General features: G+C 42.2%; 1 protein-coding gene across 13 annotated transcripts in view; it reads left to right on the top strand.

Moving 5' to 3' along the window:
• ST7L (suppression of tumorigenicity 7 like) overlaps positions 1-13,812 on the top strand; it is a 129,468-nt gene extending 115,656 nt beyond the window's left edge. For 6 of the 13 annotated variants that reach the window (XM_078332761.1, XM_078332765.1, XM_078332764.1 and 3 more), the window contains one exon: positions 13,697-13,809. In XM_078332761.1, the coding sequence (XP_078188887.1) occupies positions 13,697-13,724 (28 nt within the window). In that variant the 3' untranslated portion in view covers positions 13,725-13,809. Of the gene's footprint in view, positions 1-13,696 lie in introns of all 13 variants that reach the window. The other 7 variants (XM_054236658.2, XM_078332760.1, XM_078332756.1 and 4 more) reach the window with 5 other exon arrangements.
• The last annotated feature ends 4,720 nt before the right edge of the window (positions 13,813-18,532 follow it).

Raw genomic sequence — 18,532 nt, 5'->3', positions numbered from 1 at the left:
GCAATGACACTCTGATTTAGTAAGTTTGACATTAAATATGTTAGCTGTAGGGTTTTTGTACGTGTTCTTTATCAAGTTGAGGAAGTTTACCTGTATTCCTAGTTGATGAGAGTATCATGAGTGGGTGGTGGGTTTTGTTGAATGGTTTTTCTGCGTTTATTGATATGATATGTGAGTTTTCCTTTTTAGACTGTTAATGTGATCGTTATATTAATTGATTTTCAAATGTCGAATCAGCCTCACATATCTGGGATAAATCCCAGTTGGTGTGTAATTCTTTTTATACATTATTGGACTTGATTTGCTAATATTTTGTGGATTTTTGCATCTATGTTCATGAAAGATATTGATCTGTAGCTTTCTTGTAATGTCTTTGTCTGGATTTGGTATTAGAGTAATCCTGGACTCATAGAATAAATTAGGAAGTATTCCCTCTGCCTCCGTCTTCTGGAAGAGATTATGGAGAGTTGCATTGTTTTGGTCTTAGTGGCAGCGGCTTTTTTTTTTTTTTTTGAGGTGGTGTCTCACTCTGTCACCCAGGCTGGATTACAGTGACGCAATCTCAGCTCACCGCAACCTCTGCTTCCTGAGTAGCTATTCTCCTGCCTCAGCCTCCTGGGTTGCTAGGATTATGGGCATGTGCCACCATGCCAGGCTAATTTTTGTACTTTTAGTAGAGATGGGGTTTCACCATGTTGGTCAGCCTGGTCTCAAACTCCTGACCATGTGATCCACCCCCTTCAGCCTCCCAAAGTGCTGACATTACAGGTGTGAGCCACTGCGCCTAGCCAAAGCGGCTTTGAAACTGGGTAAATGCATAGAGGCTGAAACGGTTTTGAAGTGAATGATGGAAAAACCTATATTGGTGTGAATGGAGTATTAAGGGTGATTCTATTACACTAACGGCTCAGAAGAGAAGAACTATTGGAAAGGCTTCTCTCTTAATGATTGCCTGAATGGTCATGACCAGAATGCTGGTAAAAATATGGACAGTGAAAACTATTCTGATGAGGTCTCAGATGGAAATGAGAGATAATTTCCAATTTCCAATCGGAAACTGGAGGAAAGGCCATCCTTACTATAAAGCATCAGGGAACTTGGCTGAGTTATGTTCATGTCTTAGAACTTAGGGGAGGGCAAAATTGAAGAGTGGTGAACTAGTGCAGTCATAAAAAAGAATGCGATTGGTCAGGCACGGTGGCTCATGCATGTAATCCCAGCACTTTGGGAGGCCGAGGTGGGCAGATCAATTGAGCTCAGGAGTTCTCGACCAGCCTGGCCAACATGGTGAAACCCCATCTTTACAGAAAATACAAAAATTAGCTGGGTGCGGTGGTGCATGCCTGTAATCCCAGCTTCCCGAAAGGCTGAGGCAAGAGAATCGCTTGAACCGAGGAGGCGGAGGTTGCAGTGAGCCAAGATCACACCATTGTACTCCAGCCTGGGCAACAGAGTGAGACTATGCTTCAAAAAACAACAACAACGATAATGAGGTCATGTCCTTTGCAGGGACATGGATGGAGCCAGAAGCCATCATTCTCAGCAAACTAACACTGGAACAGAAAACCAAACACCGCATGTTCTCACTCATAAGTGGGAGTTAAACAATGAGAACACATGGACACAGGAAGGGGAACAACAGACACTGGGGGCCTGTCGGGGGGTGGACAAGGGGAGGGAGAGCATTAGAACAAATATCTAATACATGCAGGGCTTAAAATCTAGATGATGGGTTGATAGGTGTTGCAAACCACCATGGCACATATATACGTATGCAACAAACCTGCACATTCTGCACATGTGCCCCAGAACTTAAAGTTAAAAAAAAAAAGAGAGTGATGAACTAGGATATTAGGTGGAAGAAGTCTACGCTGCAAAGTGCTCAGGGAGCTACGCTTAAATGCAAGCAGAGAAATGATTTTAAGACAGAATTTCTTAATAAAAAAGAGAAGCAAAATGTAGAGATTTGGAAAATTCTCAGTCTCGCCACGTGAAGAATATAAAAGCATGTTTAGAGAGAAAAGCAAAGGTGTGGTTTGATAAGGAGCTTAATAGGGATATTAAGTGACTGTTTGATAAGGAGCTTAATAGGGATAGGAAGGAAGTCAGGTGGTATTCATCAAGACAATGACAGAATGACCCCAAAGGCATTCTGGAGGTCTTTGTGGCTACCGTGCTCATCACATGCTTAGAGTGCTAGGGCCTTAGAAGCAGAATGGTATTGGAGGAGGGCGCAGGACACCTGTGGGACCTCAGGATTTCCTGCCCAGGGACGTTTACAATCTTTGCTATGCAGGCCTAGGTGCAGTTGGGGCTGCTGCCCCAGAAGGTATGAGCCATAGACCTTGGCAGCGTCCACGTGGCACTAACTCTGCAGGGATGCACAGTGCAGGAGCATGAAGGCATGGCTACCTTCATCTAGATTTGAAAGCACCCCTCAGACAACCTCAAGGCCCAGGCAAAGACTTGCTACAGGAACAATGCTGCCACAGAGATCCGTCACGAGGTCAATACCTAGTAGAGTTGTGGGGGCAGGACCACCCCTGAGACCTCAGACCCATAGAGTCATGAACTTGCAATGCCAGCCACAGGAAAGCTGTGTAGGCTGGGCCCAGCAAAACTGTGGGAATGGGGCTGCTTAGGGACTTGGGGCCCGATTCCTATGGGAAGTGTGTCTGGAAGGGAAGACATGGAGTCGAAGATTATTCTCCAGTGTTAAGATTTAATGTTATTTGCTTTGGGTTTTAGACTACTTGGGACCTGTTACTCCTCCTTTCTTATTGCTCCCGTTTGGAATAGAAATGTCTGTCCTATACCTGTTCCACTATTGTTATTTTGGAAGCCTGTGAGTTGTTTGGTTTCATAGGCTCACAGCTGAAGGGATATTAGCCTCAGGATGCATTGAGTCTCAATCATATGTGATTTAGATGAGACTGTGGACCTTAGACTTTTGAGTTGATGCCAGAATGAGTTAAGACTTTGGGGGCTGTTGGGATGGAATGAGTGTTTTGCATGTGGGAAGGACAGGACTTTGTGGCGGCCAGACGCAGAAGGTTATGGTTTGAATGTGTCCCTTCTAAATTCATGTTGAAGCTTAACCAGGAGTGCTGGCAAATGCCTATAGTCCTAGCTAGTTGGGAGGCTAAAGCAGGATGATTCCTTGGGCCCAGGAGGTGGAGGCTGCAGTGAGCTATGATTACACTACCGCATTCTAGCCTGGACAACAGAGGGGGACCCTGTCTCTAAAAAACAAAAACAAGCCCCCCCCCACACATGGAATTCATGTTGAAACTTAATGGCACTATTAATGTGACACTATTAAAAGGTGGGGACTTTGGGAAGTAATTAAAGTATGACGGTGGAGCCCTCATAAATGGGATTAGATGCCCTTATCTAAGGTCTTGACAGAGAGAGTTTATCCTTTTTGCCCTTCTGCCTTCTGCCGTGTGAGGATGCAGCAGTCCTCCACTCTGGAAGACACAGCATTCAAGGCACCTGACCTTCACCGGACAAGGAACCTGCTAGCACCTCAACCTTGGACTTCCAGCCTGCAGAGCTGTGAGACATATATTTCTCTTCTTTATAAACTACCTGTCTGTGGTATTTGATGACAGCAGCAAAACAGATCAAGATAATGTTTTACTTACATTTTATATATATATATATATATATATTTTTTTTTTTTTTTTTTTTTTTTGAGACTGAGTTTCACTCTTGTTACCCAGGCTGGAGTGCAATGGCGTGATCTTGGCTCACCGCAACCTCCGCCTCCTGGGTTCAGGCAATTCTCCTGCCTCAGCCTCCTGAGTAGCTGGGATTACAGGCACGCGCCACCGTGCCCAGCTAATTTTTTGTATTTTTAGTAGAGACAGGGTTTCACCATGTTGACCAGGATGATCTCGATCTCTTGACCTCATGATCCACCTGCCTCGGCCTCCCAAAGTGCTGGGATTACAGGCGTGAGCCACCGCGCCCGGCCCCATTTGATATCTTATAGATATTGCTGGGTCTTGATCATTCTGACAATCTCCATCATTAAATTGGTGTATTCGGAGGCCATTGTGATTTAAAGTGATTATTGATGTAGCTGGGTTTGTATCTACTGTGTTCGTTACTGTTTTCTGTTGTTGCTTTTGCTCTTTTTTCCTATTTGTCTTCTGCTCTTTGATCTGCCTTTTGTGGTTTTAAATAAACATTTTATATGATTCAATTTTCTCTCCTTTCTTAGCATATTAGTTGTACTTATTTTTTTACATTTCTTAGTGGTCGGAATAGACATGTACAACTAATCTAAATACACCCTCAAATAATGCTGTCCTGCTTCATCAGTAGGCTGAGTACCTGATAATAACAAAATAATACTAGTTTCTCCCTCTAACCCCTTGTATCTCTGTCATTTATTTCATTTGTACATAAGCATATGAATATGTATATATATAAGCATACATTGTTGTTATTTTTTTTCTTTTCTTTCTTTTTTTTTTGAGGTGGAGTCTCACTCTGTCTCCCAGGCTGGAGTGCAGTGGTGCGATCTCAGCTCATTGCAACCTCCACCTCCCAGGTTCAAGTGCCTCAGCCTCCTGAGTAGCTGGGATTACGGGCACCTGCTACCATGCTTGGCTAATTTTTGTATTTTTAGTAGAGACCGGGGTTTCACCAGGTTGGCCAGGCTGGTCTCAAACTCCTGACCTCAGGTGATCCTCCCACCTCTGCCTCCCAAAGTGCTGGGATTACAGGCGTGAGCCACTGCGCCTGGCCCCACTGTTGCTATTTTTATTTTGAACAAACTGTTATCAGTTAGAACAATTAAGAATATGAAATGAAAAGTTTCCGTTTTACCTTCACTTATTCTTTCTCTGATGTTCTTTCTTCCTTTAAGTAGATCCAGGTTTTGGACCTATCATTTTGCTTTTCTCTAAAGAATTTCTTTTAACATTTCTGGCAAGGCCAGTCCAATGACAACAAATTCTCTTCTTTTTGTTGGCCTGAGACAGTCTTTACTTCACCTTCATTTTTAAGGGATAATTTCACATGTACAGATTTCTAAGACAGTGGTTTTTATCTCTCAACACTTTAAATATTTTACTCCCACCTGGGCTCTTCTCTACAAAAGAGAGACCCTGGCTCTACAAAAATAAGATAAAATAATTAGCCAGGTGTTGTGGTGTGTGCCTGTGGTTCTAGCTTCAGGAGGCTGAGGCAGGATGATTGCTTGAGCCCAGGACGTGGGCCACTGTATTCCAGCCTGGGTGACACAAGACCCTGTCTCAAAAAAGAAAAAAACAAACAAAACCAAACATATACATATACATATATATGTGAAACCAAACAGAAACATATATATACCCCACTATCTTCTTGCTTGCATGGCTCCTGAGGAGAAAGTGGATGTAATTTTTATCTTTGCTTCTCTATAGGTAAGGGTTTTTTTTCTCATCTCTGGCTTCTTTCAATCTTTTTTTTTTTTTTTTTGAGATGAGGTTTTGCTCTTGTTGCCCAGGCTGGAGTGCAATGGCAGGATCATGGCTCACTGCAACCTCTGCCTCACGGGCTCAAGCGATTCTCCTGCTTCGGCATCCCGAGTAGCTGGTATTACAGGCGCCTGCCACCACGCCCAGCTAATGTTTTGTATTTTTAGTAGAAATGGGGTTTCACCATGTTAGCCAGGCTGGTCTCAAACTCCTGACCTCAGGTGATCCGCCCACCTTGGCTTCCCAAAGTGCTGGAATTACAGGCGTGAGCCACTGCGCCTGACCCAATATCTTTTTTTTTTTTTGTCGTAGATTTTCTGCAGTTTTATATATGATATGCCTAGGTGTTGTGTTTTTGTTGTTGTGGGTTTTATTTTTGTCGTTTATCCTGCTTGGTGTTCACTGAACTTCTTGGACCTGTGGTTTGGTGGCCAACATTAATTTTGGGGAAATTCACAATCATTGCTTCAAAGATTTCTGTTCGTTTCTCTATTTTTTCTCTTTATGGTATTCTCATTTCACATAATATCTTTTATAGTAGTCCCACTGTTCTTGGTTATTCTTTTTCTTCTTTCTAATCTTTTTTCTCTTTGCTTTTCAGTTTGGGTTTGGTTTTGTTTTAGAGGTCGGGTCTTGCTCTATTGCCCAGACTGGAGTGCAGGGTTGTGATCACAGCTCATTGCACCCTCAATCTTCCAGGCTCAAGTGATCCTCCCATCTCAGCCTCCTGAGTAGGTAGGACCAGAAGCGTATGCCACCATGCCTGGCTGATTTAAAAAAAGAATTGTTCTGTAAAGACAGGGTCTTCCTATGTTGCCCAGGCTGGTCTTGAATTCCTAGGCTCAAGCAATGCTCCCAGCCTCCCAAAGGGCTGGGATTGCAGGTGTGAACCATCATGCCTGGCTGCTTTTCAGTTTTGGAAGTTTCCATTGAGGTAGCCTTGTGCGCAGAGCTTTCTCCTCAGCTGTACACAGTTTACTAATGAGCCCAGCAAAGAAAGGCATTCTTCCTTTCGTCACAGTGCTATTGATGGACCAGGATCTTCAGCGTTTCTTGCTTCTCCTTTCTTTCAATCTCCATCTTTGTTAACGTTACCTGTATGTTTTGGCATGCTGTCTACTTTACCCACTAGAGAGAGCTCTTAACATATTAATCATAGTTTTTTAAAATTCCCAACCTGATAATTCCAATATCGCTACCATACATGAATCTGGTTCTGGTGTCTGTTTTGGCTTTTCAAACTGTCATATTTGCATTCTGGTGTACCTTGTAATTTTTTCTTTCTTTATTTTTATTTTTATTTTTTTAGAGACGAGGTTTCACCATGTTGGTCAGGCTGGTCACCAACTCCAGACCTTGTGATCCACCTGCCTCGGCCTCCCAAAATGCTGGGATTACAGGCATGAGCCCCTGTGCCCGGCCTCTTTTTTTTTTTTTTTTTTTTTGAGATGGAGTTTCACTCTTGTTCCCCAGACTGGATGCGATCTTGGCTCACCGCAACCTCCAACTCCTGGGTTCAAGCGATTCTTCTGTCTCAGCCTCCTGAGTAGCTAGGATTACAGGCATCTGCCACCACACCCGGCTAATTTTGTATTTTTTACTAGAGACAGGGTTTCTCTACGTTGGTCAGGCTGGTCTACCTCAAGTGATCTGCCCGCCTTGGCCTCCCAAAGTACTGGGATTACAGGTGTGAGCCACCTGCCTGGATGTAATTTTTTCTTGACAGACAGGTATGATGTATTGGACACACACACAAAATGCTGTAAATCGGCGTTTAATAATGTGTTACGGTGTTAGGAAGTGAGGAAGCATTCTGTAGTTCTGTGCTTAGGTCTCAGTCACTTAGTGAGCCTGTGCCTCTGGGTCTGTGCACTTCAAAAAAAAGCTTCTCAATCCTTCCACCCCTCAGGTAGGATAGGATGGTTAGAGTGGGCTGGAATTTAGTATTCCCTGTAGTGTGAAGGCTACAGGGGGCTGGAACTGGTATTTTCCTACTCCTAGTTTGGATAGGCTTTGGGAAAAAAACCCCAAAGCTTAGGTTCTAGCAAAAATAGTTTCTCTTGAGAGAACAGAACTTGTTCTCCGCTTAGGTGTGTTTAGAAATAGTTACTTTTCCTTTCTCCAGCCAGAAGCACGAGGGGAGAGTTTTCTGATATTTACTCTTAGAAACTGGTGAGCTCTAGGAGGTAAAACTCTCAATATGTGGAGTCTTCCTGTGACTGGCTTCCCCTGGGAGTTTTAATTCTCAGAGTCGTCCGTACTGAGCGTCCAGCAATTCATCAATTACAGCTCAGGTTCCTGTACCTTAGTACTGGTTCCTGCTCATGGGTTTCTGCTTTGGTAAATTGTGATTCCCTGCATTTGCCTGTCTGTCTCTGCAATTTAGGAGGGAGCGGTTTGCCCTGTGGCCTCATTACTCTGGTGGATGTAAGAAGAATGTTGATTTTTCAGTTTGTTCAGGTTTTTTGTTTGTTTGTTTTTTTGAGACAGTCTTGCTCTGTTGGCAGGTGCCAGGCCGGAGTGCAGTGGCTAGATCTCAGGTCACAGCAATCTCTGCCTCCCGGGTTCAAGCAATTCTCCTGCCTCAGCTACCCAATTAGCTGGGACTAAAGATGCGTGCCACCACGCCCAGCTAATTTTTATATTTTAGTAGAGATGGGGTTTCACTGTGTTGGCCAGGATGGTCTCAGTCTCTTGACCTTGTGATCCACCTGCCTTGGCCTCCCAAAGTGCTGGGATTACAGGCGTGAGCCACCGCACCCGGCCTCAGGTTTTTACTTATTAGGATAAAGTGATGACTTCCAAGCTTTTTACATGCCAGATGGGAAACTGTGAAATCTTGAGGGTCTTTTTTTATATTGATTTGTAATAGTTTCGTTATATATTGTGGAAAATAAGTCCTTTTTACAAATTTTGAAAATGTCTTTTCCTATTCTTTCACTTTTTCTCTCTCTCTCTCTTTTTTTTTTTTTTTTTTTTGGTGCTGGAGTCTTGCTCTGTCGCCCAGGCTGGAGTACAGTGGCACAATCTCGGCTCACTGCAACCTCTGCCTCCTGAGTTCAAGCCAGTCTCCTGCCTCAGCCTCCTGAGTAGCTGGGATTACAGGCATGCAGCACCATGCCTGGCTAACTGTTTTATTTTTAGTAGAGACAGGGTTTCACTATGTTGGTCAGGCTGGTCTCGAACTCCTGACCTAGTGATCCACCCCCTCAGCGTCCCAAAGTACTGGGATTAGAAGCGTGAGCCACCACACCCGGCCTACTTTTTTTCTTAATTTTATTTACGTGACTTGTCATACATATATGTTTATGGTTTCTGGGTTACTATCTTACTTAGGAAGCTGTTCTCACTCTCATGATTATGAAACTCATATCTAAATTTTTCCCTAATATATTTATGAACATAAAATTATTTTATTAGAAAAAATTTTTTGAGACAGGGTCATGCTCTGTCACCCAGGCTGGAGTACAGAGGCACAATCATGGCTCACAGCAGCCTCAAATTCCCAGGCTCCAGTGATCTGCTGGCCTTGGCCTCCCAAAGTGCTGGGATTACAGGTGAAAGCCACTGCGCCCGGCCCTCCCTCCGGTCCTTCTAACTCTTTATGTTTACTTACCATGTTCCCTATGTCTGAAATGCTCTTCCTTTCTCTAATTAGCTGATTCCTCCCTTCTTTCAAGGCCCTATTCCATGTCGTCTTTCCTCAACAGCTCAACATGTCCTTAGGCTCTTCTGAAATTCTATCTGCTATGTTATTTGACTCATTAATTTACTTTTTGTAATTGGTTGTCCGACACTTTAGTTATCATGTACCTTTGCAAACACTTGTTGAACACCCACTCTGCATAGGTGTGCCGTCCTCAAGGATCCGTCAGTCTGTCGGAAAAGAAAACACAGGCACAACTTAACATAATAAATGCTATGGATTTTCAGCAGAAAGAGGAGTGATTTGTAGATTTATTTAGGGGAGAGCTACTGGGAATCCAGGGGAGATCTCTCTGGATGAGGTAGATTTTGGCCTAGACTTTCAGAGATGAATGAGTAGGATTTGAAATACAAAAATGGGCATTTTAGTCTTTTCATTAAGAATATGAGTTCAAGCCAGGCTTGGTGGTTCACGCCTGTAATCCCAGCACTTTGGGAGGCCGAGGTGGGTGGATTGTGAGGTCAGGAGTTCGAGACCAGCCTGGCCAATATGGTGAAACTCCGTCTCTACTAAAAATACAAAATTAGCTGGGCGTGGTGGGGCATGCCTGTAATCCCAGTTACTCGGGAGGCTGAGGCAGGAGACTCTCTTGAACCTGGGAGGCGGAGGTTACAGTGAGCAGAGATCACACCATTGCACTCCAGTCTGGGCAGCAAGAGTGAAACTCTGTTTCAATTAAAAAAAAAGAAAAAGAGGCCAGGCACGGTGGCTCAAGCCTGTAATCCCAGCACTTTGGGAGGCCAAGGCGGGTGGATCACGAGGTCGAGAGATCAGGACCAACCTGGTCAACATGGTGAAATCCCGTCTCTACTAAAAATACAAAAAATTAGCTGGGCATGGTGGCACGTGCCTGTAATCCCAGCTACTCAGGAGGCTGAGGCAGGAGAATTGCCTGAACCCAGGAGGCGGAGGTTGCGGTGAGCCGAGATCGCACCATTGCACTCCAGCCTGGGTAACAAGAGCGAAACTCCGTCTCAACAAAAAAAAAAAAGAAAAGAAAAAGAATATGAGTTCAAAAAAAATGAAAAAAATAACAACGACAAAGAATATGAGTTCTTTGAGAAAAAAGTAATTAATTATTCTTTTATGTCTCTCTCTCTTTGAGCCCCTTTCTCACTCACACTTGGAAAAACACCGTTGGTACAGGTTACACTGAAAACAGAATCCCTTACAAGGCCTTCTCTCAGCTTCTCTCTCAGTACAAGGAGATTTTCCCTACCTGGATCGTGAGTTCCCTCCTCTTCCAAGTCCCCCAGGACCTTCCTCCACAGTTACTTAGGTTTTTTTTTTTTTTAAAAAAAACCTTGGACAGAAAGGCTTGGGTGAGCTTCACTGGTGGGCAATACTTTTTGAGTGTCGTCATGTGTGATTGCTGGGAGAATTAGTAGCTGCCCATATGACTCTACTGGGAGACAAAAACTGCACGCCTGTGCCTGGTCTCTCCTGGATTCTGCCCTATGTGTCTTTTCCCTTTGCTGATTTTATTTATTTATTTATTTATTTATTTTGAGGGAAAAAGAGAAGAAGAAGGGGAAAAAAAGAAAAAGAGGGAAAAAGGAATATTACTTCATTCCTAAAATGGGTTTCAATAATGGCCGATCAATATTTTGAGTGTTTAAAGTGGTTAATGCATATTTTATGTGTTTAAAATGGAGACCTCTATTGTGTTTATTTGTTCTGGCTCTGAGTTCAAGTCCTGGATATCGTTATCAATTTGTTGTCTCGTTGAATCTAAATCTCATTATGTGTCTTATGTATCTGGGTGTTAAGATCTCTTATTGTTGCATTAATCCTTTTACCCTTGCATCCTTGTAGCTTTGAAATCTATTTTATTAAGTGTGAGAATTGCAACTCCTGCTTTTTATTTATTTATTTTTGCTCTCCATTTGGTTGGTGAGTTTTTTTCCATCCCCTTGTTTTGAGTCTTTGTATATCTTTAGATATATCGTTAGATTTTTGTGGATAATGTATATTTTGTGTGTTTAAAATGGAGAGCTCTATTGAGTTTATTTGTTCTGGATCTTAGTTCCAGTCCTGGATATCGTTATCAATTTTCTGTCTCGTTGAATCTAAATCTCATTATGGGTCTTATGTATCTGGGTGTTAAGATCTCTTATTATTACATTAATCCTTTTATCCTTGTAGCTTTGAAATCTATTTTGTCAAATGTGAAAATTGCAACTCCTGCTTTTTATTTATTTATTTTTGCTCTCCATTTGGTTGGTACGTTTTTTTTTCCAACCCTTTATTTTGAGTCTATGTATATCTTTGGATATACCGTTAGATTTTGTCTGTATCTTTTGATTGGGAGATTTGGTTGATTTAAATTTAGGGTTGCTGCCGTTTGATATTAACTGGCTATTTTGTCCTTTTGTTGATAAAAATTCTTCTTTATGTTAATGCTCTTTACTTTTTGGTGTATTTTTAGAAAGGGTCATACTGGTTGTTCCTTTCTGTGTATAGTGCTTCTTTTAGAAGTTCTTGTAAAGCAGGCCTGGTGGTAATAAAATCTCTGAGTACTTGCTAGTTCCTAAAAAATTTTATTTTTCCTTCAAATGTAAAGCTTAAATTGGCAGGATATGAAATTCTGGGCTGAAAGTTCTGTTGATTAAGTATATTGAATATTGGCCCCCACTCTCTTCTAGCTTGTAGGGTTTCCGTTGAGAGATCTGCTGTAAGCCTAATAGGCTTACCTTTATGGGTAACTTGATCTTTCTCTCTGGCTGCCCTTAATATTTTCTCCTTCGTTTCGATCTTGGTGAATCTAACGATTATGTGCCTTGGGGTTGAGGAATATCTTTGTGGTGTTCTCTGTATTGCCTGGGGTTGAATAGTGTCCTGCTTTGGTAAATTAGGAAAATTTTCCTGGATAATGTCCTGGAGAGTATTTTCCAGCTTGAATTCATTCTCTCCGTCACATTCAGGTACACCAATCAAGCGTATATTAGTTCTTTTCACATAGTCCCATATTGCTTGGAGACTTTGCTCATTCCTTTTTATCCTTTTTTCTCTATTCTTGTCTTGTTGTTTTGTTTCATTAAGTTGATCTTCGACCTCTGATACCCTTTCTTCTGCTTGATCCATTCGGCTGTTTAAGCTTGTACATATTTCACTAAGTTCTCGTGTTGTATTTTTCAACTCCATAAGTTCATTTGTATTCCTCTCTATATTGTCTATTCTTTTCAACATTTCATCTAACCTTTTTTCCAAGTTCTTAGTTTCTTTACATTGGGTTAGAACAAGTTCCTTTAACTCCCAGAAGTTTCTTATCATCCACCTTTTAAAGCCTACTTCAGATAATGGAACACAGTCCTTTTCCATCAGGGCTTGTTCGGTTGCTGATGAGTCCTTTTCCATCAGGGCTTGTTCAGTTGCTGATGAGTCCTTTTCCATCAGGGCTTGTTCAGTTGCTGATGGGTTCTGATTTTGAGTATACTCGGCCTTCTTAGGCTGTTTTTTTCCCTTCATTGTAGATGACCCGCCTTTCTAATTAGTTTTCTGAGTTGACGTCCGACTTATTGATTCCCAGTGCTGGGATCCGAGCAACCCACTGTGGCAGCCTAAATAGCAGCGATAAGACTGATGGTGCTCTTCTGCCCGGGAATCTCTGTTCTGGCTTCCCTCTTGAGTCCGCAACAAGCGGCTCTGACTTCCCGGAGCTCCAAACACCGGTCAGTAGGGGAAGCAGTCCCGTTGGCTCTGCATGAAATGCTGCTGCGCCGAGACGCCGGCAAAACCACTGCGGCGGCCACAAGAGTCACGCTGGCGACCCGTGGGGCTCCTCCACTGGGAATCGGCTGATTGGTGAGTGACGAAAATTCATCCAAAAGTGTGGCGTCGTCTCGTTCTCTGGGCTTTCACTGGGAGCTACAATCCTGAGCTGTTAGTGGTCGGCCATCTTGGATCGATCTCTGCTCAGTTACTTAGGTTTTTGTTGTCTCTGGACATCGCATGCAGGGACTTCAGTTAATGCTACCCCTTAGTTCTCAAGGGGCTCTTCATGATCATCATCAACGTGTGCGAGCCGTCACTTGTTTATTATTTCCTGTATCCCATTTCCCACTCTCAGTCCTTCCCTGTGAGTAGGCATCCACTCTAATGTAGCTGAAATAAGCCCTTGGATATATATGTTTTTTATTTTTGAGCCAGAGTTTTGCTCTTATTGCCCAGACTGGAGTGCAATGATGCAATCTTGGCTCACTGCAACCTACGCCTTCCGGGTTCAAGCGATGGGGTTTCTCCATGTTGGCCAGGCTGGTCTCAAACTCCTGATCGCAGGTAATCCACCCACCTCAGCCTCCCAAAGTGCTAGGATTACAGTGAGCCACTGTTCCCAGCCTATATGTATTCTTTTATGTTGTTTGCATGTGTATTTCTCATTTTTTATTTTTGTAAATATTCTGATATAAAATTTGTATTAAATTTGCAGCAGTAAGGAAAAATTGTAAAATATAAAATCCTGAAAATCAGTAATTGCGGTTGGAGACTGAAGTTCTCTTCCTCTGTCTTCTCTCTTTAGGATCTGGGCTGAAGGAGCATACTCGTGAGGGACATGCTATGTTTTCCTGCAAAAGAATTTGTCAAAAAAATTGGCAGAATTTGTGATACTGCTTAAGACTTCAGCTTGAATTGGCATGTGTCACATCTGCTCCTACAGATGACGATATCTAAACGGGATGAGGAAGTATACTCATTGGGAATGTTGGCATTGCAAGCTTTGTGGCAACAGATAGAAGGGAGTGAACTGTAGGCTAATGTGTTTTGGGCAGATTTAAGGTAGGCTACACTAAGCAATGAGGTTCAGCAGATTAGGTGTCTTAAATGCATTTTTGACGTGATATTTAAACATTTATGATAGGTTTATTAGGCAGTAACCCTATCACATTGAGAAGCATCTGTATATATTTCTTTCTTCCTTTCTTTCTTTTTTTGAGATGGAGTTTTGCCCTTGTTGCCTCAGTTGGAGTGCAATGGCACAATCTTGGCTCACTGCAACCTCTGCCTCCCAGGTTCAAGTGATTCTCCTGCCTCAGCTTCCTGAGTAGCTGGGATTACAGGCATGCACCACCACACCTAGCTAATTTTGTATTTTTAGTAGAAACGGGGTTTCTCTATGTTGGTCGGGCTGGTCTCGAACTCCCAACCTCAGGTGATCTGCCCACCTCTGCCTCCCAAAGTGCTGGGATTACGGGCATGAGCCACCATGCCCGGGCTTCTATTTCTTACTAGCTCACACCTTTGCAATCCTTTTTCTACTTCTCTTTGCTCCCTCCCCCAATCCCCAGCAACCACAAATCTTTTATTTACTGTATCTTATCTTGTAATTACAGAATTTTAAATAAAGAGAATCATGTAATCATATAGTGTGTATTGATTTTAAATGTCTTCTTTCACTAGCATAATTATTTTGAGATTCATTCATGTAGCTGCATTCTTTTTATTATTGAATAGCATTCCATTGTATGGACATATGACAGTTTACTTAGCTATTCGCTTGTTGATGGCTATTTGGGTAATTGCAAGTTTTTGGCTATGACATGTAAAACTGTTATGAACATTATTTTACAACCTTTGTATAGAATATACCTTTATTTCTTTTGAGTAAATACCTAGGCATGGGATAACTGAATCATGTGGCAGGTTAATGTATATTTTCTGAAGAAACTATTGGCCAGGTGCGGTGGCTTACGCCAGTAGCAGTTTGGGAAGCCGAGAGGGGTGGATCACCTGAGGTCAGGAGTTCGAGACCAGCCTGATCAATGTGGAGAAACCCCATCTCTGCTAAAAAGACAAAATTAGCTGGGCGTGGTGGCACATGCCTGTAATACCAGCTACTTGAGAGGCTGAGGCAGGAAAATCGCTTGAACCTGGGTGGTGGAGGTTGCTGTGAGCCGAGATGGTGCCATTGCACTCCAGCCTGGGCAACAAGAGTGAAACTCTGTCTCTAAAAACAAAAGAAACTACCAAATTATGTTCCAAAGTTGTTGTATCATTTATACTCCCATTTGTAGTACTAGTTGCTCTGCATTCTCATAACACATAGTATGTAAAGTTCTTTTAATTTTAGATATTCTAGTAGGTATGTATTGCTGTGTCTTGTGGTTTTGATTTGCATTTCTTTAAGGACTAAGGATCTTTGTATTTGCCTATGTGCCTCCTGTATGTCTTCCTTGAAGTTTCTAGTGAAACATTTCCCCCATCTTGATAGGGTTGTTTTTTTCTTACTAACTTCAGAAAGTTCTTTATATATTCTTTTTATTAAGCATGTGATTTGAAAATATACTTTCCTAGTTAATCACTTGTCTTTTAATAGAGTTTTTTGAAGAGCAGAAGTTCTATTATTTATTTATTTCTGCTCGCGCCCCACCAAGCAAGAGCAGAAGTTTTAAATTTTGATAAAGTCCAATTTATCAATTGGTTTTTTATGGGTAGTGCTTTTGGTTTTTTTGTTTGTTTGTTTGAGATGAAGTCTTGTTCTGTCACCCAGGCTGGAGTGCAATGGCACAATCTTGGCTCATTACAACCTCCGCCTCCCAAATTGAAGCAATTCTCCTGTCTAAGCCTCCTGAGTTGCTGGGACCAGACACCTGTCACCACGTCCAGCTAATTTTTGTATTTTTAGCAGAGATAGGGTTTCACCGTATTGGTCAGGCTGGTCTTGAACTCCTGACCTCAGGTGATCCACCTGAGGTCCACCTCGGCTTCCCAAAGTGCCGGAATTACAGGCATGAGCCACCGTGCCTGGCTGTTTTTTGTTTTTGTTTTTGAGACAGGGTCTGGCTCAGGCCGGAATGCAGCAGTGTGACTTTGGCTCATTGCAATCCCTGCCTTTGGAGCTCAAGCCAACCTCCCACACCAGCCTCCTGAATAACTGGGCCTATAGGCACTTACCACCATGCCCAACGAATTCAGATTTTCTTTTGTAGAGATGAGATCTTGCTATGTTGCCCAGGCTGGTCTTGAACTCCTGAGCTCAAGAGATCCACCTGCCTCAGCCTCCCAAAGTGCTAGTATCACAGGCATGAGCCACAGTGCCCAGCCTGGTATATCATTTTATTGCCCAGGCTGGTCTTGAACTCCTGGACTCAGGCAATTCTCCCAGCCTCCCAGTAGGCTAGGATTTTATCAAATGAAACCCAACAATGTATAAAAAAATAATACATAAATTACCAACTAGGTTTATGGCAGGAATGCATAATTGGTTTAATATTTGAAAATCAGTCAACATATTTCACCAGATTAACAAGTCAACCAATCCCATGTGATGATGTAAACAAATTAGAAAAAGTCGCTGGGATTACAGGCACAAGCCACTGGGCCTGGCTGCTTTTGGTATATTAAGAGAAATCTTGACCTAACCCAAGGTTATAAAGAATTTCTGTTAAGTTTTCTTCTAGAAGTTTCATAGGTGTTTTAGGTTTTACATATAGGTAGAAAGTATATCGTTAGTTGATTTTTGTATATGGTGTGGTTACGGATCCAAGCTTCGTTTCCACATGTGGATATCCAGTTCTTTCAGCACCGTTTATTGAAGGCTATGCTTTCTCCATTGAATTGCTTTGCATCTTTGTCAAAAATAAACTGCTGTCATATTTGAGAGATCGTTTCTGGACTCTTCATTCTGTCTGACTGATATAGTTGTTTATTTCTATGCCAATAATATGCAGTCTTGATGACTATAACATTTTCATTTTTTGAGACAGAGTCTCACTTTGTTGCCCAGGCTGGAGTGCAGTAGCACCTTCTAGGCTTGCTGCAACCTCCGCCTCCTGGGTTCAAGCAATTCTTGTGCCTCAGCCTCCTGAATACCTGGGATTACAGGCTCCTGCCACCATGTCCAGCTAACTTTTGTATTTTTAGTAGACATGGGGTTTTGCCATGTTGGCCAGGCTGGTCTCGAACTCCTGACCTCAGGTGATCGGCCAGTCTTGGCCTCCCAAAGTGCTGAGATTATAGGCATGAGCCACCGCACCCTCCGGCCTGATGACTATAACTTTATAAGAAGTTTTGAAGTTAGATAGTGACATTTTCTAATTTGCTTTTATTATTCAAAGTTGTTTTGGTTATGCTAGTTTCTTTGAATTTCTGTACAAATTTTAGAGTTAACTTGTCAATTTCTAAAAAAAAACCCTTGGAATTTACACTGGGATAGCATTAAATCTATATATGATTACTTTGGAGAGAATTGACATCATAGCCATGCTTTCTTCTGATCTAGAAACAGTATATCTCTCTATTTATTTAGATTTTCAATTTGTCTTAGCAACGACTTGTAGTTTTTGTGTGTAACTTTTGCACATCTTTTGTCAGATATCTTTACGTTTAGTATTTTTGATGCTATTATAAATAGTATTGTTTATTAATTTCTACTTCCATTGCCAATATAAATAAATAAATAATTTTTTTTGAGACAGGTCTTGCTCTGTCACCCAGGCTGGAGTGCAGTGGTGTGATCTCGACTCACTGCAACCTCCACTTCTCAGGTTCAAGCAATTCTCCTGCCTCAGCCTCCTGAGTAGGTGGGATTACAGGTGTGCGCCACCACATCTGGCTAATTTTTGTATTTTTAGTAGAGATGGAGTTTCTCCATGATGGCCAGGCTGGTCTTAAACTCCTGACCTTGCGATCCACCCACCTCAGCCTCCCAAAGTGCTGGGATTACAGGCGTGAGCCACTGCTCCTGGCCTATGTATTATCTTTTTATATTGTTGAGTTTGATTTGATAAAACTAGGTTAAGATTTTTTGTATGATGGATTTTGGTTTGTAGTTTTCTTGTCATATTATTATTGCTTGGACTCACTGAATGAGTTAGAAAGTGTTCCAACTTCTTCAATATCCTGGAAGAATTTTTGCAGATTTTTTTTTTTTTTAATGTAGGGGCCAGATGCAGTGGTTCACGCCTATAATCCCAGCACTTTGGAAGGCCAATGTGGGAAGATCATTTGAGGTCAGGAATTTGAGGCCAGCCTGGCCAACATGGTGAAACCCCATCTCTACTAAAAATCCAAAAATGAGCTGGGTGTGGTGGCATGCACCAGTAATTCCAGCTATTTGGGAGGCTGAGGCAGGAGAATTGCTTGAACCCAGAAGGTGGAGGTTGGAGTGAGCTGAGATCGTGACACTGCACTCCTGCTTAGGCAATAGAGAGAGACTCCATCTTGTAGGAAATAAGAATAAATAAAAGGTTCCTCTTCAAAGCTTTCCTCTTAGTTCGTTATGAATAAATAATAGCTTCTTCAAAGGTTAATTGACTTTAAAGCTTTTGCTAATAATCTTAAAGCAGCTGTTAGTCATAATAAAGGAGTAGGTCCATCCTGTGTCCTTAGTTCCTACACTTTAACCTAGACATTTACC

This window comes from Callithrix jacchus, chromosome 7 (genome assembly GCF_049354715.1).
Source record: "Callithrix jacchus isolate 240 chromosome 7, calJac240_pri, whole genome shotgun sequence".
In the NCBI taxonomy this organism is placed as follows: Eukaryota; Metazoa; Chordata; class Mammalia; order Primates; family Cebidae; genus Callithrix; species Callithrix jacchus.
The sequence above is the reverse complement of the archived record's forward strand: the minus strand, read 5'-3'. Positions and strand labels throughout refer to the sequence as shown.